At 40.5% G+C, this 23,244-nt stretch overlaps 1 protein-coding gene across 1 annotated transcript; it reads left to right on the plus strand.

Moving 5' to 3' along the window:
* Window positions 1–1,490: 1,490 nt before the first annotated feature.
* On the plus strand, window positions 1,491–22,760 carry LOC133464142 (high-affinity choline transporter 1-like). Its single transcript, XM_061746172.1, has 8 exons — window positions 1,491–1,886; window positions 3,960–4,073; window positions 4,878–5,033; window positions 8,734–8,882; window positions 10,813–10,956; window positions 11,345–11,498; window positions 16,742–16,959; window positions 20,310–22,760. Exons 1-8 carry the CDS (start codon window positions 1,703–1,705, stop codon window positions 20,859–20,861), a joined length of 1,671 nt encoding a protein of 556 aa, XP_061602156.1. The 5' UTR covers window positions 1,491–1,702; the 3' UTR covers window positions 20,862–22,760.
* Window positions 22,761–23,244: the final 484 nt, after the last annotated feature.

The raw sequence follows: 23,244 nt of genomic DNA on the forward strand, positions 1-23,244 counted from the left end.
CATAAAAACCAAGAAAAACAAAACATCTCGGTCTTCGTGGCTACATCTCCCGTCCAACTGCAAAGAGGCTGAATTTCCATGTATGAATTACTTTTCTAGTTAATTGGATTTTGTGTAAAATCAATCCCCCGAACCATGACAGCTAATCGTGAAATCAAATGAAATGTTGAGATTCCCTGGTGCGCCGGTAGACAGGAAAACGGAAGAGTGACCGGAGCAGCCAGGGTCCATAAGCGACTGAATTTCCCCTCTGCTTTTTCAGCACATTCTTACAAATGATGCCTTTAGGTCCTACTGGAGTTGATCTGCGGGCAGCAGGAGGTTCAGAGATTTTGTGACCACCACTATTGTTCCTGTAAGAAGGCCAGCGAAAAACCAGCACGACCCTGGGAGCAGTGTGGTGAATGAACTGCTGACAAAATAAACCCTGCAGATGCCGTGTTTGCCTAACAGTTATGTTCGCTGCTCTCCTTCTTTGCATGAAAAGCCTATTGTTTTCCTCAAAGGCCACAGTTTTTACTGACACATTTGTATTTTTTTTTTTTTTTGTGATTTAGATTTGCCTCTGCAGTTTTCACAACAGCACTATATATTTTCAAGCAAGTGAGTGACCGCAACACCACATTGTGACGGATACATCCTTCTATATCATGTGACAACAACAAAACAACAGTATGTGGGCTGTAAACATAGAGTGCTCTCAAAAAGTACGCCTTTCAGTGACTTAAATAACCCCAGGGAACTGGCTTCAGATGTGAGCCCATCTCAAATGACCCCCCAGTGTGTCCGTGCCCAAATTGACAGCAGAACCCAGCCAGAAGCTCAGCTGGAGGTGTGCTAGTACTTACTTAAGCTCCGGCGGGCCTTGCAAGGTGAGAAGGCCAAAGGCCAGGCTTGCGGTCAGACTTCTGCCCATCTGCCCATGTTGGTTTAGTCGAAAAGATAGCTGCTTTTCAAAAATGTATTTGTTTTCATCAACTGATTTTGATCAAATGTTTGACTTAAGCCCAGATGTTTCATTTGCAGTATTTAAAAAAAAAAAAAAAAAAAGGCCTGACAGGATTAAACCTGAAATCTTTTGGCTGGCAGCGGGCGCTGTAACCTAACCTGAACAGCATTTTGATGCTTTGGAACAGCATTCAGAACAAGTGTAGCCTGCATACTGAGGTATAGTACAGTCTAAACTGATATGACCCGTGTGTGCCAGTTATCTTTATCTCTATTGATATATTGAACAAAAATGACCCAGATTTTAGGAAGCACGGTGTGGGGTGTCTGCCATTATTAAGTCGGCTTATCGTAAATCTTCAACACACAGACAAGACGCTGTGTCAGTCAGTTATCCTCTTATTTTTTTTTTTTCTAAACAGGGTGGGGCTTATAATGATGTGACGGAGTTTTTTTTTTTTTTCCCCCGCATGGCTGTAACCATAACTGCATTTTCACGGCTTATTTTGAGCAATGCATTTCCGATGACGTCGGGTTTCTGTCTCTGTGCAGTACCGGGATCGTCCGCTGAGTTTGCGGGGGCATTTGTTTCCTTTCAGCAGCGGGTTGGGGATCCGCGCTGGGAGCAGCCGCGGCAGAGAGGGATGCGCCGCTCCTCCTCCTCCTCCTCCTCCTCCTCCTCCGCAGCAACAGCAGCAGCAGCAGCAGCAGCGGCTCCTCCAGCTCCAGCAGCAGCACTGATAATAACAGAGCCATGGCGCTCAACGTCCCCGGGGTGGCCGTCATGATGTTCTTCTACCTGCTCGTCCTCGGCATCGGCATCTGGGCGTCCGTCAAGTCCAAGCGGGAGGCGAAGAAGATCCAGGGAGACAAGACGGAGATGGCTCTGCTGGGGAACCGCGGCATCAACCTGGTGGTCGGCATCTTCACCATGACAGGCGAGTGTCTGGCCGGGTGGCGGGCCGGCGGGTCGGCAGGTCGGCCCGCCGGCGGCCGCGTGAGTGAGAGAGGGAGCGCAGCAGCGCAGCAGCGTGCAGCAATCACGGAAATGGCCTCGAGCCGCGTCTATTGTTAGAGCCGGCTGGCTGTCGATAACCGGCCCCGCAGGGCTTTAATATGAAAGAGAGGAATCACCGGCCGCTGTTCCCTCAGAGTGGTGGTCGGAGCACGGATATAGGAGATAATTAGCTGTTCTTCTACTTAAAACGCACGCAGGGATTAGTCACTATTTGTTAAAACCGTGAATCTGCCATTTTTATTCATATGAAAATGTATATGTATATATATATATATATATATATATATATATATATATATATATATATATATATATATAATGTGTATATATATATATATATATATATATATATAATGTATATATATATATATATATAAAATGTATATAATGTATATATATATACATGCATATAAATATATATATACGTACGTACATACATACATACATACATATATATATATATATATATATATATATATATATATATATACACACATACATACATACATACATACATATAGGCCTATATAATATGTGTGTGTATGTATGTATGTATGTATGTATATATATATATATACAGTATATATATATATATATGTGTGTGTATATATATATATATGTATGTATATATATACATACATAATTATATATATATAATATATGTATATACATATTAATACATGTAAGTATATATATATATATATATATTTTTTTTTTTTTTTAATAAAGATATATATATATATATATATATATGTATGTATGTATGTGTATATATATATGTATAAATGTGTGTGTGTGTGTGTGTGTGTGTGTGTATATATATATATATATATATATATATATATATATATATATATATATATGTTTTTGTTTTTTTTACTTACTTAAATTCCAGCTATTTTATGAGCACCCCAGAAATAACACGGTAGTAAAGTTGGCAGTGGAGCAACGTAATTGATGAGTAGGAATGACTGGTTTCAAATTATATGTCAATTATTCTGTCATCATCAGGCAATAATAAATCATGAATGCCTGATTTCTACCTTGCTCATTTTACATTCAACAGACCCTCAACTTGCCACCAGCTAATCATCAGCTATTTAACAAAATATGATTCATGAACGATAGGTGGGCTCTAAAAGAAGGATTTAGAGAATTTGTTGCTTGTCTGGAGTGATATTTCAAACCAAAAAGTCTGATGCAACATATTCCTATTTGAAAATTAAGATATTTCAAGCAAAAAACTCTGATGCAACATATTCCTATTTGAAAATTTAAAAAAAAAGAGCTCTCCAAGGTTTATTTTCACCAAATTTCACATTGTGGTGCCTTTGCTGTATGTCAGACGTGTGTGATGGACAGTTGTGATCATTATTTTCAAAGAGATACATCCTGCTGCAGAGGAAGGTGAAGTGGAGGGACCACTCATAAAACCAGCTGCTTTGAACTGAGCAGTGAAGACCCAATTGAAAAGAGAGCTGTTGTCAGAGATGAAGTGACGGTTACAGACAGATGCAGATGTTACAGATATTTCACTAAGACCTCAGGAAATGGTGCCAGCTTGTAAGAATAACCGGCAGAATCTGTTTTCTTTAATAAGGGTTAGTTACCGAAGCTCATTTTATTTGAAGCAGTTACCAATTTCCCAACTTGAAGGGATTTGTGAAGCTCTCGCATGAAATTGTATTCAAATTTAACATTTTTTAAAAGTGTTTTTACCTTTGGAACATTTTAGTTGATATTCAATGATGGCGTCTCTCTGTCCAAATCACCTGTCTCAGCTCACATGACAAAACGACTCCAGGACTAGGGGTGCTCTAGAGCTACTGCCCATCAGATCAACCGTTTTTCCTATTAAAGTGTAATTTCTCATGAATTTTACAGCAGAAGGAGCCGTTTCTTGCTATCCGGTTGCAGCAGGTGGAAGACTAGCGGCCAGCCTTCTGCTCGTCGCCGCCTGTGCTGACTCAGTGTGTATATTTATGTCATGCAGCCACGTGGGTTGGAGGAGGATTCATCGTGGGCACAGCTGAGGCCGTGTACAATCCCTCCATGGGTCTGATCTGGGCGGTGATGCCCGTCGCCGCCACACTGTGCTTCGTGATTGGTGAGATTTTTCCTTCAAAAGTACTGCAGGAACAGGTTGAGCTGGTTACCCTCGGGTACATTTCCACTGTTGAACATGAGTATTATAGACAATAAAGTTCCCCACGAGGATGCAAAAGTCATTATGTTTCATTAAGAAGAGGATGATGAAAAGGGTATTAAATCATTCTTAAATCTCTTTGAGAACTGATAATTGAGTATCTTTATCTGGTAATCAAATACACTGGTTTATTATTAGGGTAAATAAAACTACCCACCGATAAACATCCTCTGATGATCGTATGAGAAACACAGCTTTTAAAAGTGTTAAATGATGTTAAAAAAGAAGAAAAATCCAAGGCACTCTTCTTCAAATATAAAAAGCCTTTATTTGAAATAGCTATTTCATGAAGAAAATTAAAAAAAAGTGGGTTACAGCCCACGCGTTTCGGCCACAGCCTTCCTCCGTGATGTTGATGATGTTAATTGCGAATAGGCCCGAGAATGAGGGGCAAGACATTTGTTACAGAACTGCTAGAATCATAATTACCATCATGAGAAATTGACTAAAAAAAGAAAAAAAAAAGCCTCTATGGGGAGAGCTCAGAAAGTAAGGCCCAGAAACCTCCAGATGAGGACGGAGCTGGTTGGTGACCCATAAAGCCTCTTAAGGAGGACTTTAAGGTGGATGTGCAGCTCTCTGCTAATTCTCCATTTCATTTCAGTGTGAGGCAGCTAAAAAGGAGAGCAGAGGGAGTTTAATGGTAAAAAATGACAGATTGCAGTCTTGCAGATGTTTTCTAAAACCTTGTGTTCTGTCGTGGAGGTGGACTCTTCTTCGCCGAGCCGATGAGAGACAACAAATATGTGACCATGATGGACCCCTTCCAGATCAAATATGGGAAAGTCCCCGCAGCAGCTCTGTCTATGGCTTCGCTCATATCAGAGATTATGTGGGTGACGGGAACGCTCATCGGATTAGGTAAGAATGTTTCTATATGCAACACCCCGAGTGCGCGGATGCTTTGGGGCCTGTTGATCCCGGCAGCTGTTGATCGCAGCTCTTTGCTGAACAGCTATTTCTATATTGTAGAGCTGGTCGGAAATAGCTCCGCCAGGGAGAGAAGAGTGCAAATCCCTTCATTTATCAGTGTGAGACAATCGATAGTGGGAAACAAGCCCCTGCATTTTATTCTCAACTATCACTGATTGTACAGAAAATGTATTTGTTTAAAAATGTCATAGAGGTAAATCTGCTTTACAATTGCCATGGCCACATGTGAGTTATAGCTTGAGTAACTTGTTTACTGTACTTCAAGGTCATAAAACACATGTTATTTTTATTAGCCTACAACAGCAAGTCAGTTGAGTAAATAAGTGTGACCCTGTGAAGCAAATACAGAATTGCTGCTACTGTGTGAAAATGTGATAAAGTTAAGGTCATCCTCCATCTTTTGGATTTGCAGTTGTGTTTTGATGCATTTTTCTTTATTGTGCTTTCTTTATTGTGTTACACCAGCAATAAAATGCTAAATGAAGCCTAAATATGGTCACACATCATGACATGAACAATGACAACATATACAATGATAAATAAAAAAGGCCTAAAGCTGCTGTATGTAAGAATTACAGTTTAATCTTTTGAAAGGTCAACCGAGCGACATGCAAGGATATGAAAAGTTCTGATGCCATGTTAGATACATAGCTCAGAGAATATTATGGGAACCGTTATCACAACAGGAACTCCTCTGTAGTGGCAGCACATCAGCCATCGCGGATTAATCGTGTCACTTTAGAGACTGGTTTTTGTGTCGTCTTCGGCTACGTTCACACTGCAGCGCACTTACCATTTTATGCCCGTATGTGACTCGTATCAGATTCTTTAATGACAGTCCGAACGATGCAAATCCGATCTTTTTTCAAATCCGACCCAGTCCCCTTTCATCTGCGGTGCTAAATCGGATACATATCCGATCTGTGTCGAAGGGACACAGCGCAGTCAGAACCGTCATGCCGCATTTCACCAAACTTTGACGTCACAGGAGATGAGTGTTTTGCCTTGAAAGTCTAGAGGAGAGACGCTGACAGATATAGTAAAAAGTCTTCCTCAACATCCTGAAATTATGGACGAACTCTGTGTCGGTGAAGCTCCTCACATCGTGATCCCGCCACGGCTAGTTCCGCCTCCGCCTGCACCCGTACCTGTACAGAGGCAGCAGCCGCTGCTGCGCCAAAGACCATCGCTCACATTTGTGCTCTCCTTTGTGCTCTCCTTTGTCTCAATCTCTTTCTTTCCTTCATCAGTTGGGCATCATTTTGTTGGTTCCGACTGTGCAAGAAATTCCAAATTGGTAGACAAACGTGTGAAGCGTCGATATTTACTTCTGTAAACGTCACAAACTACGTGCGCGTCACTTCAGGGCCCCGTACCGGTCACACTTAAAGCCTGAATTAAGGTTCCGCGTTAAACCAACGCAGAGCCTACGCCGTTGTTGTGACGCCGTCGTAAATCCTTCAGACTTCTCCTTCACTCCATTTCTCCGCGGTGCAATACCCCCCCAGAGCGCTAGTTGAAAATTTTGTTTAGCTTCTGGTTTTTCCGGTCACAGTGAATCAAAGAGATAAGGACAACTATTGTGCAAAAAACCAAAACAACACCCCCCCAAAAAAAAGAATCACACACACGAAGAAAAGAGCGCTGAAAGTTCACGACTGCTTCACGAACCGGAACCGGAAATGCGTTGCTACCAAGCGAACCAATCACAGTCCTCTCCGTCTGCGTTGGGTCTGCGTCGCCTCGATGCGTAGTTACATTTTTTGGGAGGTGCACGTAGGGCTGTGCGATTAATCAATTTTAAATCTAAATCGGATTTATTAATCAAGATGATGTTAAAAAAAGGAAAATCGGAAAATCGATTTTCCTCTCTCTTTTTCATATAGCTGGAAAAGAAGAAGAGAGCTGTCTGCATTACAGACAGAGCTCATCTAGTCATCTTTGTTTGGTCAAGAAAATTGTAAATGTCGTCACTTTACTAAACTCAAGGAGGATTTACAGTATCTTTCAATTGCACTTCATTCCCAATAAGGGAATGTTTTGCTATTTTTCTTTAAAAATAAAGATAAAATATTTGATACAATTTATTCCATTGTCTTTTGTAGTTTTACCAAAAAAATCGAAATCGAAATCGAAAATCTGGTTTTCAGAGAAAAAAATCGGGATTTTATTTTTGTCCAAAATTCGCCCAGCCCTAGGTGCACGTCACGCTACGGCGTAGGTTTAACGCAGAACCAGAATTCAGCCTTTACTCTGATGGAAGTCGCATTAAAATGATAATGTGATCAATCACAAAAAAAATTAAATAAAAATAGTATTCCGGTTAAACAGAAAAACAGATTTGAGACCTGTAGTGTGAACATAACCTTGGACTTCCGACTCGGTAGCAGATTGTTTCCCCTCATCAAGAAGTTCAGAACGCATGTCACAAACGTGGACACATGCATGACCCTCCACAACATGTGCATCAAATTTCAAAGCCTCTGTGTGTGTATAAAAAAGGTATATGGGTGACCGGTTAAGGTGACACTGTCATGATGGGAAATCCACTACTACTATGTAGTGGAACTTCCTTTCCAGTTTCAAACGTGTGTAAAAACAGCTGCACACAGCAGTACAGTTTCCTGTTGGTTAATCAGCCTGTGTGATTACCAGATTTAAAGTCCACAATCGTATCCTGTTACTGCATGGGAAGTCTCCTTTGTTGACATCATCAGGTGATGAGTCACAACATACTGTAAACGCAGTGCAGAAGTGGACAAACCCTATTGTTCCTCTGAGGAGTGAAGCACAGTCGCACTGGCAGGAGCTCATTCCGACGGTCCTGGTGGAACTTTTGCTGTTGTGGTTAAATTTAGACGTTTTAACGGAGAGGTCAATGGAGATGGGACTCACTTTTGGGGGCGGCCTCTAGTGGTCATTCAAGGAACTGCACGTTTCATGTTGGCAAAACATGGAAATGGTTTTCTTAAAAGCCATTACTTTGAATGACCAAGTTGGTTGAGTCTTTATAGTGTTGGTAGATACACAGTAAGGCTTTACAAGACAGTGAGGTTTGTACGTTAAAACTAAAAAATCGATTTTCCGATTCTAAATGGATTCTCATATTAATATCTAAAAATCGATTCTTCTGTCTAAAGATCGATTTAAAAAAAAAAAATTTTTTCATAATTTTTGCCAGGTGAACTTTAATCCCAGTAGTCGGACACACAGTTTGTCATGACACTTCTGAAAAATGCCAGGTGCTTCATGGCAATATGTGTGCGTGGTGACAGAATAAATTAAATGAGCTAAAATGATTTGTTCACTGCATGAACTGTTGCAATTTCTTTCTTTTTTGCACTTTAAATGGATATTGAAAGGCCTGTTTGAGTTATTTATTCCTTAGTTATTTCACAATAATTATTGTGAAATTATTATTTCACTAGTTATTTTACAGTCATATAATTCAGACAACAGCTCAAAAAATATTTTAAATAACACTAAGCCAAATCAATATCGAATTGAATCGAATCGAATCATGATAATCGATTCTGAATATTAAAAATCGGTATCAAATCGATTCTTGACATTTGAATGGATCCCCAGCCCTGGTTAAAACCCTGCTGTCTGTGTGTGTGTTTGACAGGTGTGACCATGAGCGTGATTCTGGATCTGTCGTACACCGTGAGCATCTGGATCTCTGCTGCCGTGGCCATCACCTACACGCTGCTGGGCGGCCTCTACTCTGTGGCCTACACAGACATCATCCAGCTCATCCTCATTTTCATCAGCCTGGTGGGCTTTTCGCACTTCCTGCTTTCTAATTTACTTTCTGGCTTCCCTTCCGAGGCCACGAAGAAATATCCTCCATTCCCCACCGAGCATCACCTTAAGATTTTGGTCCTCCACTATTAGCATCCCCTTCTGCTGTCGGGTCGCACAGCAGAACCTTTGAAGATCTACAACTAAAACAATACTTGTAGTCATGAAAAGAAACTCTCCAATCTAAGAGCCTAGAATCTAAAGTCTTCAGTGACTTGCGCCACTTGAAGACGCTCTATTTCTGCGCCAGGAAAAGAGCATATTCAACACATAGCTCTTTACGCTCACAATGCAGCCAGTGTGTGTCTTCCCTGAAGGGTGATGCTGCTTTATAGAGGTCCTTCCTGTCCTCAAAAGACCTCTGTGAGAGTATGACACATTTCTGCTGTGTTTCGTAATAGAAACTGGTCCATAAAACAGCCCCTTCCTCTTTCCGTGGGACTGGTCCTGTAGTGCATGTGAACCAGAACCTGCAGCCTGCTGACGGCAGGCGTTAAAAACGTGCAGTGAAAGGATCTGCCACAGTATAGACTATAGAGGTTAGGTTTTCCAGGGAAGATCCAATAATCCCATCTAGGCCTGTGTTGAAAAGATAGATTCTCCGATTTTAAATCGATTCTCATATTAATTCCTTAAAAATCGATTCATATGTCTAAAGATCGATTAAAAAAAAATTTTTTTTTTTTTTTTTTTTTTTCTTCATCATTACAACTTTTGTTACTTTTTTGTTTATGCCCAAAAAAGGAATATTTTGTTGGACACGAGAATAACTGGTGCCATGTTTTTGCCTTTAAATATGTTTAAAAGTATGAAAACATTAAAGTTTTCAGTTATAATTGCATAAATTGTCTATATTTCTTTGCTTTATATACTGTCTTGGGGTTACATTTGCATAAATGTTAAAAACCAAATTCTCATAAATGGGGAAAAAATAAAAGAGATTTCTTTCGTCCTCTGTTTCCTCCCTGGATCTGATAATTCTGACCCACGATGTTTCTGAAAGCAGTTCTATCAGCATTCTGGGAGCTGATTGGTCCTTACAGCATCATTAGCTGCAATACTTGCTGTTGAATCTCAATATAATACTAGTATTAATATGTTGCATAACTACAGTCATATAATTCATGCAACAGCTGAAAAAACAGTTTTATTAACACTAACCCAAATAAATATCGGATCGAATTGGATCGAATCAAATCGTGATAATCGATTCTGAATCTTAAGAATCGGAATCTAATCGATTCTTGACATTTGAATCGATCCCCAGCCCTAATCCCATCTACAGAAAAAGAGAGCAGCAGTAAACCTCCCAAGATACTAATAACAATGCACTATTTGTAACTTTGTGTGTCCTAAATGAGATAAGACTGGAATATTTTATCATTTTCCTTGCTGCAAGCAGTGATAAGTTTAGTTTTATCCCCGCTGCTCAGCCTAAACACCTGGCTAAGTAGAATATCCAGGTCAAACGGTGCAGTTCAGCTGTGCAGGGACCAGGGATTTGAGTGAAGGCCATCCGCCACCCAACAACCTTGAGAAATAGTTTCAAGCAGCTGCTGTACTAGAGCGAACAAAAAAGAAACTCGTGGAACCAAAACATCCACACACACTCGAGCTGAGACAGGAGCTCAAAGTTTACTGTAGCTTTCCTTTCCTTCTGTTTTGGTTTTTAGGTTTAAGCACCCAAGCTGTCTGGCTAGGATTAGAAATCAGGAATGTAATAACTCCCTTTGGACTGCTTTATCCCTTTTGAATGTAAAAAAAAAAAAAAAAGAAATCTTTTTCTGTGCACTGAAAGTAGTGAAAAAACAAGCTTATTAATGCACTTGGCCTTCTTTTATGTGTGTTCCTGGAGATGACATGGCACAAGTTGACATTATGGTTCATTTCTCCTGTTTTGTAGTGGCTGTGTGTTCCCTTTTCCATGATAAACCCAGCTGTCTTGGACATCTCTGTGACGGCCTACAACAACACCTACCAGTCTCCCTGGGTCGGCTCTCTGGAGGCCGGCAGAGCCTGGAAGTGGATTGATAACTTTCTGCTTCTGGTAAGCTAGATCTAAATATAATTTTTATTGAAATTTGTTACGAGAGAGCATCCTCCATCCTCTGACTAAAAGCATGAGAATGACTGAAGCAGATTTAGGGCATAACTAAGTTTTGCATAACTGGCTTATATCATTGCACGCTGTGAAGGCGGATAAAAATGAAACCCGATAAGCTTCGGTGGGAGAAACCTGAAGAGCACACGTCTCAGCACGTCTAAGATCTCCTCTAGAGTTGGACGACTTGAGGATATTTGAGGTGTTCCTGTTTGTGCTCAAAATACTTGCTTTGCCAAAAATGACATCTTGCTGTGACTCAGTACGCCCCAACGGGCCTTCTCTAGTAACATTTTGTTCCCTGCTTTGTCTTTTTTTTCCGTTCCGTTCCAAGGGTTTGGGGAACTTGGGTCTCCAGAATTTCCACCAGAGGACCCTGTCCGCCTCGTCCTCCGCTACAGCCAAGATAACCTGCTTCGCTGCTGCGTTCATCGTTCCCACGTTAGGAATTCCTCCCATACTCCTCGGAGCAGCGGCCGCATCAACGAGTAGGATGAAGCCTTTTACATTTGGTTATAATCACTTTATAGTGGCCAAAATGTGAAGTTCACTGACTGCCATGATGAATCAGCAAATGCAAAAAATAGATTATTTTTTTCCTCCCCCGTCAATAATATTAAATTGATGTTAAGCCGAGTCTTACTTTAATGTGATCGCTGATCCCTGGGATGGCACCGCATCAAGAACCATCATTCCTTAATCGTTTATCTAACAAGACTTGCAAAAAAACATTTATGAAACTCTACAATTAGGGCTGGGCGATATGGACCAAAAGTCATATCTCGATATTTTCTAGCTGAATGGCGATACTCGATATATATCGATATTTTTTCTGTGCCATAATTGGGGTTTCCCCCAAAGCATTATAGCATAGCATCTCTGTTAGCTTCATTCTTTTCTGAGGCAAACCCTTAAAAAAAACAGTCAGTTTTAATACAAAGCCTCGTGCCAAATGTCACACAGGTTCCTTTATTAACAGAGGTCTGCACAATATCAAAATGTATAAAACAAATTAAACAAAAATAAACTGCCTGCTAGGAATGGGTGATATTTTACCGTTCATGATAAACCGTCAAAAAAATTCCCCACGGTAAGAATTTGTATCTCACGGTAAAAACGATAAATTCCCGTTGATGATGTTTTTGTGTAAAGTCGGATTTATGGTTCTGCGTTAACTCGACGCACAACGTACGTGAAGAAAGAAAGAAAGAAAGAAAGAAAGAAAGAAAGAAAGAAAGAAAGAAAGAAAGAAAGAAAGAAAGAAAGAAAGATATGAGCCAGAAAGAAAGATATGAGCCAGAAAGAAAGAAAGAAAGAAAGAAAGAAATGAGCAAGAAAGAAAGAAAGAAAGAAAGAAAGAAAGAAAGAAAGAAAGAAAGAATGAATTCCCGTTGATGACGTTTTTGTATTGGTATTTTCTTTTTATCGTTATCGGGATAAATGCCAGAAATTATCGTGATACATTTTGTAGTCCATACCGCCCATCCCTACTGCCTGCATATATAGAATAAAAATGCTTCTTAATAAAACAAATATTATCCCTTTCCTGCATAACAAAAATACACACAGCAATTAATTTAAAATACACACAGCAATTAACACAACGTAGACAGTAACAGGCAGACTTTTCCACTGAGGTTGACGGTTGTGCAAATAACAAAACATTTGGTCAAAATCTCAAATAAAACATGTAAACAGTGCATCTCTTTGTGCAAATCTCAAATAACTACAACAAGCCAACTACTGTACATTTTACAGATTTTGTGCCAGGAAAACTAATCTGTCAACACTGTTAGGTTTCAGCACACAAAGGTACTTTTCTGCCAGCGAGAGGGGTCAGCGTTGATGTACAGTCAATTTGTCGCAAAATAAGCTATATCGATATAAACGATATTGTCTCGTGCCATATCTCGTTTGAAAATATATCGATATATATTAAAATATCGATATATTGCCCAGCCCTGTCTACAATACCCAGCGACACTCACAAATACCACCTAAAACTTCACGGTGCAGATAGTTTACACTGAATCTGTCCAGCGGTGGCGTTAGCATCTCTGGGCTTGGAGGCATTAAGGATAGACCATCGTCATCGTGGTATTGCGGTTAGAAAAAAAGAATGGGCGCCATGTGCTCTGGACGGAAGATGAAAAGGGCCGTCGAGACATTTATCTGCAGAAAGTCCACGAACCAGGCTCCATGATGGAATGGGGTCGTATCAGTGCCCTTGGCAAAGCTCGTTTTCCACTTCTGCGATGGCAAAAGCAACTGGGAAAAGTGGGCCGAGATTTAGAGCAACACATGCTGCCTTCAAGCCCACATCTTCTCCACGGACAACCGTGCATTTTTCAGCAAGACAAGTCTGGATTTCTCCTGCTCCACTAGAAGAGAACACAAAAAAACAATTGCAAAGGTTCACGTTCTAACTAATACAGGAGTAGGCCTGTGTTGAAAGGAATGTTTTGTTGACATGAGAATAATTAGTGCCATGTTTTTGCCTTTAAATATGTTTAAAGGTATGAAAACATTAAAGTTTTCAGTTATAACTGCATACATTGTCTATATTGAATTACTTTATATACTGTCATGGGGTTACATTTGCATAAAATGCTAAAAACCAAATTCTCAAAAATTAAAAACCGAAATAGACCAAAAATGGAAAAAATTCAAACGGAATCTGGGAAAAAATAAAACCGATTTCATCCGTCTCTGTTTGCTGCCCTGGATCTGTTTGATAATTCTGACCCACAATGTTTCCTAAAGCAGTTCTATCAGCATTCTGGGAGCTGATTGGTCCTTACAGCATCATTAGTTGCCAATACTTGCTGTTGAATCTCAATATAATACTAGTATTAATATGTTGCATAACTACTACAGCCATATAATTCATGCAACAGCTCAAAAAACTATTTTAATAACACTAACCCAAATCAATATCGGAATCGAATCAAAGCATGATAATCGATTCTGAATCTTAAGAATCGGAATTGAATCGATCCTTGACATTTGAATCGATCCCCAGCCCTATACAGGAGTGTCTAAGTGTCTAAGACCCACCATGTAAAACAAACAAAATAGCTGCACAATTACAAATAGCACCTTGGACGAGTTTTAACGAGTTTTTCCTACAAAACCCGACACCAGTCATCGCTGCCCCAGTGCGTGCTATTTTAGGATGGCAGGCCTGAATCTCAGACGATAGATGGCTGTAGTGAAAGAATGGTGAAACTATTTGTAAATGCAGAGTCCAAATCTGCTTTCACACGTCACGCAATGTAAGTGTCCGAGCTCCAACCATCTAACTTCCGGGTTGAGTCTCATGTGGAACAAAGATGTGTTGCAGTTCCTCGACTGCCCACTAGAGGCCGGCTGCAAGGGCGAGTCCGTCTCCATTGGCCTCCCTGTTAAAGGCCCTGTCCCAATACTCCCCCTACCCCTACTTTTCAGTCCTACCCCTACATTTTGCACGTTCCCGTGAGGGTAGTGGTGTCCCAATTCCTCTTTTCACCTAGGGGGAGTGGAGAAAACGAGTGTAGTGGCACCCTAGGTGAACTAGGGCCAGGGGAACTAGTGCTCTCATCATCGCCGAAAACATCAGATCAAATTTCTTAACAGGCGTTTTTTGGATAAACTGATCCCAGGTTGGGGATCTTAACGGTTACCGTATTTTCCGCACTATAAGGCGCACCGCATTATAAGGCGCTACAGTAGAGGCTGGGGTTACGTTCTGCATCCATTGGAGTCTAATGGATGCAGAACGTATGATACGTGTAGTATAGAATACTTCTATAGTAGAATACTATAGTATAGTACTATAGTATATAGGGCTGGGCGATTTTGGACAAAAATAAAATCCTGATTTTTTTTCTCTGAAAACCCGATTTTCGATTTCGATTTTTTTGGTAAAACTACAAAAGACAATGGAATAAATTGTTTCAAATATTTTATCTTTATTTTTAAAGAAAAATAGCAAACAAATTTCCCTATTGGGAATGAAGTGCAATTGAAAGATACTGTAAATCCTCCTTGAGTTTAGTAAAGTGACAACATTTACAATTTTCTTGACCAAACAAAGATGACTAGACGAGCTCTGTCTGTAATGCAGCCAGCTGCAAAAAAGGAAAATCCATTTTCCGATTTTCCTTTTTTTAACATCGTCTTGATTAATAAATCCGATTTAAATTTAAAATCGATTAATCGCACAGCCCTAGTATAGTACTATAGTATAGTACTATTACTATAGTATAGTAAACGTATAGAATACTCCCGGTTCTCCCTATGGCCAGTCCGGGCCTGCCGGCTGCTTACCGTAGTTGCGAGACCTTTTGCGGCTCAATAGTGATCCATATATAAGGCGCACCAGATTATAAGGCGCATGGCCAGCTTTTGAAAAAATTGAAGGCTTTTAGGTGCGCCTTATAGTGCGGAAAATACAGTACTTTTACGCCTGAAAAAATATTAAAACTTAATAAAGTGGCATATTAACAGCGCTACAGCTGAAATTAAAACAGCTTTTGGCTCTCAGCTTCCTGATTTTAGGGGTGGTGCTGAATGTAGGAGTAGGGGGAGTATTGGGACAGACCCCTGGGAAGATTTCAAGTGCCCTAAAATCTGTGGCTTCTTTTTTAGGGGTAGTGGTAGTAGGGCTGTTCGATTAATCGATTTTAAATCGTAATCGCGATTATGTAATTAGAACGATGTTAAAATGTGAAAATCGTAAAATCGATTTTTCAAAAAAAAAAAAAATTTAATTTTTTTTTTTTTTTTTTTTTTTTTTTTTTTTTTTTTTAAACCTTGTCTGCACACATATTAATGATTGATACCATATTAATGATTGATGGAAATACCTCTCAATACCTGCGACAAGTGCCCCATTGGAGAGGCTCTTTAGTGTAGGAGGGGGCGTTGTAACATGCCACCGGGTAGACCGGCTCGTGTTCCTTGCAAAAAACTTGCAAATGTGAATAGCAAATGTAATGAGTGACATTACACACCTCCACCTCCTTCATGGGTTGCATTATTATTTAGCATGCAAAGACCCAGTTTAGTTTAATTAGAAAATGTCTTGTTTTATTTAATTGGAAATATAACTTACTTTTTTTTTTCAGAGATAAAACTTTATATTTTATTATATTTTTTTAAACTTTTTTTCAACTTATTTTACAGAGTTTTGCACTTTATTCATTCATTTTTGGTTTAATAAGAGCAAAGTTTGCACTTAAAGCCCAATGGGGCAATGTTCAATAAAAAAACAGCATATTTGAAATCATTTCTTTGCCTTTTGTCAATTCACAAAATAATCGTAATCGAAAATCGGATTTTGAGAAAAAAAAAATCGAGATTTTATTTTTGGGCAAAATCGAACAGCCCTAAGTGGTAGTGAGGGAGGGCTAGTGGTAGAAAGTAGGGAGTGTATTGGGATTGGCCCAAAATGTTCAACTTTAGACCTGATATATATACATATAGCCTGGTTAAAAAAAAAAAAAAATTTGATGTTGCCATCAAATCAACTTATGAAACGGGATAGTCAGCTGTAAATATTTTGGCGGGAGCTGGATATTTAAAATAAACTCAAGATTTATGAGACTGCGAGAATCTGAACTGGCAGTGTCGCGGTAACAGAAGTCAACATTATGAACACATTTCTAATTGCGGCACATGACTTGTTGTGCGTGCCTTATAAAATATGGAACGGCCTTCACTGATATTTCTCTGTCATGGCGCTCCTCAGACTGGAACCAAACCTCTTACGGTTCTCCGTCTCCTTTTGAGCGCGGGGAGACGGGCCTGGTCCTGCCGATCGTCCTGCAGCACCTCACCCCCACCTACATCTCCATCATCGGCATCGGGGCGGTGGCCGCCGCTGTGATGTCATCGACTGACTCAGCGCTGCTGTCGGCAGCCTCCATCTTCACCTCAAACATCTACAAGAACATCCTCCGGACACAGGTCAGGAGGTCGGGAGGTCAGGGGGTCAGGAGGAGGTCGGGAGATGGAATCGTTTAGGGCTGCAGCTATCCAATAGTTTAGTAATCCAGTATTCTACTGAAAATTCCATCGATTAATCGGATAAAAAATATTTTTGTTTAGTTAAAGAGCAATTATAAATATACATAAGATGTTAGATGTTAATTGACATTACTAAGACTAAATTATATAATCCAGTAGGTTCATGGCTGTGCATTTAAAAACCCTGAACTTACACCAGTTGACCAGATTCACTGCCTTCACTCAAAAAACTAAGGATCTTACCAAGAAATGTTCTTATTTCTAACCTAAAAATGCCATTACACCCGATAACACACATCACTTAAAAGGTTAGGTGTTTTTCCCACGTGTTTCAATTGAACTTTCATTTGTGTCAAGCAAACTTTAAGTTCTAGTTAAGTTTTAAGTTAGAGTTTTGGCAGTGTTCAAAATAAAATTATGAGACCTGCTGTATTGGAGCACATTTTCTTTTAGTTAAAACTGTAGCGGGAACAGATGTTTAGAGAAACCTATGTATGTACCGGGTGAAGGCTGATTTATGGTTCCGCGTTAAATCAATGCAGAGCCTACGCCGTAGGCTCTGCATTGATTTAAGGCGGAACCATAAATCAGGCTTTAGAGGGGGAACATATAGGAGAACGGACCAGAAAAATATAGAGTGCATTAAAAATAAAAGTTAAGCATTGAGCTACATGTGTCTCCGTCTGGGCCATTGCAGACTGCCTGAGCATGATGTTACTAAAACCGCCGCCTCTTTCTTCTTCCTTTACGTGCGCAGCGTTGTGCCGCATTAAATGTAGTCCAGGCTTAATACGATGCTTTGAGCTGGTGAAATGAAACAATTCTTCGAGGCAGAGAAAATTCCTCGATCATTTTTTGTAATCGAATTACTCGAATTATTCGAGGAATCATTTCAGCCCTAGAATTGTTTCCCTGTTGTCTGATCCCAGTGTTGGGTGTAATGCGTTACAAAGTAACGCGTTACTGTAATGAGATTACATTCGCCAGTAATGCAGTAATGTAACAGTTGTAATTTCGGGTAATCCTGTTATAGTTACTCTAAGACAAAAAAAAATACGTTACTTTAGTTACTTCAGCTACATGTAGAACGGGAGAACAGAAAAGAAAATCAAACTTGCCTTTCATGCGTCTTCACGCGTTGCGCAATACTTGTCTGACTGGCTGATTTATGGTTCCGCGTTAAATCGACGCAGAGCCTACGGCGTAAGGTACGCGGTGACGCACACCGTACGGTGCGCGTCGCCGCGTACCCTACGCCGTAAGTTCTGCATTGGTGTAACGCAGAACCATAAATCAGCCTTTAACGTGATTTGACGGGATTTTACAGGATTTTACGTGATCTTACGGGATTTTACAGGACTTCTGGTGATGATCTGGGCACTGCAGTATAAGGTTCCAACTACAGGACTGTCTCAGAAAATTAGAATATTGTGATAAAGTTCTTTATTTTCTGTTACGCAATTAAAAAAAACAAAAATGTCATACATTCTGGTTTCATTACAAATCAACTGAAATATTGCAAGCCTTTTATTATTTTAATATTGTTGATTATGGCTTACATTTTAAGATTAAGATCCCCAGAATATTCTAATTTTTTTAGATAGGATATTTGAGTTTTCTTAAGCTGTAAACCATAATCAGCTATATTAAAATAATAAAAGGCTTGCAATATTTCAGTTGATTTGTAATGAATCCAGAATGTATGACATTTTTGTTTTTGTAATTGCATTACAGAAAATCACAATATTCTAATTTTCTGAGACAGTCCTGTACATGTTGTTCATTGGCAATCGAGTTATGGTGCAGCTCAGGTGATATTGCGGAGTAATCCAAAAGTAATGTAACTAGTAATGTAACTAGTTACTTTCAGCAACCAGTAACTAAGTAGTGTAAGGGATTACTTTTTTAAAAGTAACTAGTAATATGTAATGGATTACTTTTTTTGAGTAACTACCCCAACTAGGGATGGGCGGTATGGACTAAATGTATCACGGTAAATTCTGGCATTTATCCCAATAGCGATAAAAATGACGATAAAAAATACCAATTCAACTCCACCTTTGTAACTATAAATCTATCACCACATTCAGTCTTTGGAGCCCCCAAAACACTGCTCTAAAAGATACTAAGTGCTACTAAACTACACCAATTAAATTTAATTAATAAAAACCAATTAAATTAGTAGACCTGTACTGCAAAACTGTAACGACTCCTTGCTCTCAGATCCGCCATGTTTGTTACACAAACACGTCATCAACGGGAATTTATCCTATTTTATTTCTTCCTTTCTTTCTTTTCTGGCTCCCTTCCTTCCTTCCTTTCTCTCTTTTCTGGCTCCCTTCCTTCCTTCCTTCCTTTCTTTTCTGGCTCCCTTCCTTCCTTCCTTTCTTTCTTTTCTGGCTCCCTTCCTTCCTTCCTTCCTTTCTTTCTTTTCTGGCTCCCTTCCTTCCTTCCTTTCTCTCTTTCCTTCCTTCCTTCCTTCCTTCCTTCCTTCCTTCCTTCCTTCCTTCCTTCCTTCCTTCCTTCCTTCCTTCCTTCCTTCCTTCCTTTCTTTTCTTTCTTTTCTGGCTCCCTTCCTTCCTTCCTTTCTCTCTTTTCTGCTTCCTTCCTTTCTCTCTTTTCTTCCTTCCTTCCTTCCTTCCTTCCTTCCTTCCTTCCTTCCTTCCTTCCTTCCTTCCTTCCTTCCTTTCTTTCTTTTCTTTCTTTTCTGGCTCCCTTCCTTCCTTCCTTCCTTTCTCTCTTTTCTGGCTTCCTTCCTTCCTTCCTTCCTTCCTTCCTTCCTTCCTTCCTTCTTTCTTTCTTTCTTTCCTTCCTTCCTTCCTTCCTTTCTCTCTTTCCTTCCTTCCTTCCTTCCTTCCTTCCTTCCTTCCTTCCTTCCTTCCTTCCTTCCTTCCTTCCTTCCTTCCTTTCTCTCTTTTCTGGCTTCCTTCCTTCCTTCCTTCCTTCCTTCCTTCCTTCCTTCCTTCCTTCCTTCCTTCCTTCCTTCCTTACTTCCTTCCTTCCTTCCTTTCTCTCTTTTCTTCCTTCCTTCCTTCCTTCCTTCCTTCCTTCCTTCCTTCCTTCCTTCCTTTCTCTCTTTTCTGGCTTGCTTGCTTCCTTCCTTCCTTCCTTCCTTCCTTCCTTCCTTCCTTCCTTCCTTCCTTCCTTCCTTCCTTCCTTCCTTCCTTCCTTCCTTCCTTTCTTACCGTGGGGAATTATTTTTTTGACGGTATATCGTGAACGGTCAAATATCTCCCATTCCTAACCCCAACACTGTCTGATCCTGACGTTTCTGTATTTCCTTACGGCAGGCGTCGGACACGGAGATCCAGTGGGTGATCCGGGGCTCCGTGGTGGTGGTGGGTCTGGCCGGCACGTCCCTCACCTTCATGGACAACAGCGTCCTGATGATCTGGATGCTCCGCTCGGACCTCACCTACACCCTCATGCTACCTCAGCTCGTGTGCGTGCTCTTCTTCAGCGTGTCCAACGGCTACGGGGCCGTGATTGGCTGCGTGGTGGGCATCCTGCTGCGGGTGCTGTGCGGGGAGCCGCTGCTCGGCCTCCCGGCCATCATCAAGTTCCCAGGATGCACGCTGGAAAACGGCGTGTACGTGCAGCGCTCGCCCATCAGGACCATCTGCATGCTCTCCGCCATGGTGTCCATCTTGTCCTTCTCATACCTGGCTGCTTTGCTCTTCAACCGAGGCCTGATTCCGGAAAAGTGGGACGTTTTTAACGTGAAAGCGCAAGATTCAGCAAAATTACAAGACGGCACCAAATCTGACACCAAAAACCTTGAGATGAAAGATCAAAGCGAAGACAGTGAAGTGTGTGAGCCAATGTTAGAAATAACACTTTAGGTTTAAAAAAAAAAAACAACAGTATTTAAAATACAATTTAAGCCATTTAAACTGATTCTGTTGGAAGTGATGAGACGCTTTTAGTTCTTTCAGAGTACTTTGAGATTTTGTATACTTTTATAAGCATCATGAAAGGAAAATAACACATATATGCTCTTTGGTATAAGAGCCTTGCTTTCTTCTGCAATTTTATGCAGCAGTGATATTTTAAAACAGTAAGACAATGAACCTCTGGATATGAAAGTAAGAATACTCCACAGAAAGCAGACCAGATGCCCGCAGTTTGTTTTTTTTTAAGTTTTTCAGATGAATTGTTGTTTTAACGGCTGATGTTTGGTTAAATACCAGCTCCGAGTCTCAGTATTATGTTCATGGAACAAAAGACCGTAGTTTTACGACCATTACTTATGTTTTAATTATGACCCTTCTCATCTTACCACACTCTCACTGCAGTCAGATTACAGTAGACACCTATCAGCCTGTTTATGTAATAAAATGTTATATTTGGTTTGGGAATAGCAGATCCTAAGGACACATGAGGATCAACAGAATCCAGCTGTCCCTGGTTTTTTGGTAACTTAGTACTCACGGTCCAAAAGACATGAGCATAAACACACCACTAACTTCAACCGTCTGGTGGCGCTTAAATGTGAAAAATAGCAAAACGGAGCAGATTCTTGTTTCACCCTGGCAACGTTTACCAAAGTCTGGCCCCATTTGATTGTGCAAGAACACGGACAGGTGGTAATGCTGAGAAAACATACTGATGATGGATAATAAGGGTGAACAAACCATAAAAACCTATTCTAAAAAGGATAAACTTCACATGACAGCTTACTCCATATTTGGGAGTCAGAATTGAGTATAAAATCAAGACCTCCGACGTAACCCAAACCTCTTGCTTTCTTTGGCTTTAAGCTGCAGAGGTCTGAAATGATGTCATTCGGGGAGCCATTCAGACTTTACGCTCCGGTGCAAACCCGGATGAGAGTAAGATCCCCGAAACTTTCCCATCCCCGACCAGCTTTGAGACATGCGTCATAAACCGGTGGTGCAAAACGGAAGAACAGATTCCTGAAGTGGCACAAATCATAAAGAGGACGGGGGTGGAGACGAGCCGGGGGTCGGACTCTCAACTTGTCAGAATACCGTTTTTAATATAAACACTGTACTGTTTCTATTGTAAACAGTACACTGTTTACAATATATACTGACAAGTGGGTACTCTGAAAAAGGACACGGGTCCCGGCGTAAAAAAGTGTTGAAATCTAATAATTATTTATGTAAGGCCCCACTAACTCATGTGTCCTCAGGACTGTGTGGTGTGACGTTACAGACGTCCTTCTGGTGTCCCTGACGCTCTAAGTCGGTAAACAATATATCATTGTGGTATTAGCGGCATATAGATGACACGTTGCTCCTAATTTTGTCTGTGTGCCAGCAGCTCTGGTGGAACAATCGTCCTGCAGGACAGAGCAACATCGCGCAGAGATAAAGGTCTTCTATAATTAGACTATACAATCAAGTGCTGCCACAGAAAGGGCACTGCTGTGACTGCTTCCTGTGTCCTCTGACGGCCGGTGGCCGGCTTCCCAACGGGAAGAATGCAGCAGCGGGGCAGCGAAGGCGCGCATCTGTTGCTGTTTTTGTGATTAGAATTACCATTAAACTAGAGGTTTAGGTCAAATCTTCCATTTAAGTATCTAGCTGAGTTTTTTGAAATTGTCTTTTTGTTTCCCCATTCTAAGAAATGTGAACATGTATCAGCATTTACTCTGGAGTTAATAATGTAAAACTTTTCACATTCAAACCTATAAAAAATCTGCATTGATGACTGAACTGATTGATTGAAACGTGGCATGTGTGTCTTTCATAAAACTACATTCAGACCTCTGGAAACTGTTTTTTTTTCTTTTTTTTTTGTTACTCGAGCTGTAATATTAGACAGTTTTATGTTTGGAAGAAAAAAGGTCTCAAGGGCAAATGTTTCCTTCTCCCGGACATCCTTGCGTGAGGGGGGGGATAGGGGGGGGGGGGGGGGGGGGGGGCACAGTCCCACGTCTGTTTTAGGTTTGGATGTTTTATCTCCACGTTAGAGCGGAGTCACGTGGACGTCGTTCCGCGTTATTGACACGTCTCATTCCCAGGTTTGTACAGCGCTCACGCTCATGCGCATGCGCAGGCGGACCCCTTCACAGTGGGGATACAGTGACCCCTGCTGGACAAACGGTGGATGTACAACAGCAGGACAAGTACACGCACACGATTACCGTAACATACAATAAGAAAATCCGAGGATTTATTTCTTTATTTCATTCATTAAAAGAAAAACAAAACAGTACAATATAATTACAACAAATCTCTTTCTTTGAATGAAAGGGAA

Source organism: Cololabis saira, chromosome 17 (assembly GCF_033807715.1).
Source record: "Cololabis saira isolate AMF1-May2022 chromosome 17, fColSai1.1, whole genome shotgun sequence".
Classification (NCBI taxonomy): Eukaryota; Metazoa; Chordata; class Actinopteri; order Beloniformes; family Belonidae; genus Cololabis; species Cololabis saira.

Coding starts and splice junctions, on each gene's coding strand:
- LOC133464142 (XM_061746172.1), top strand. CDS start 1,703: ATGGCGCTCAACGTCCCCGGGGTGGCCGTCATGATGTTCTTCTACCTG. Junction 8,883..10,812: donor TCCTCATTTTCATCAGCCTG/GTGGGCTTTTCG, acceptor CCTGTTTTGTAG/TGGCTGTGTGTTCCCTTTTC. Junction 11,499..16,741: donor AGCAGCGGCCGCATCAACGA/GTAGGATGAAGC, acceptor GGCGCTCCTCAG/ACTGGAACCAAACCTCTTAC.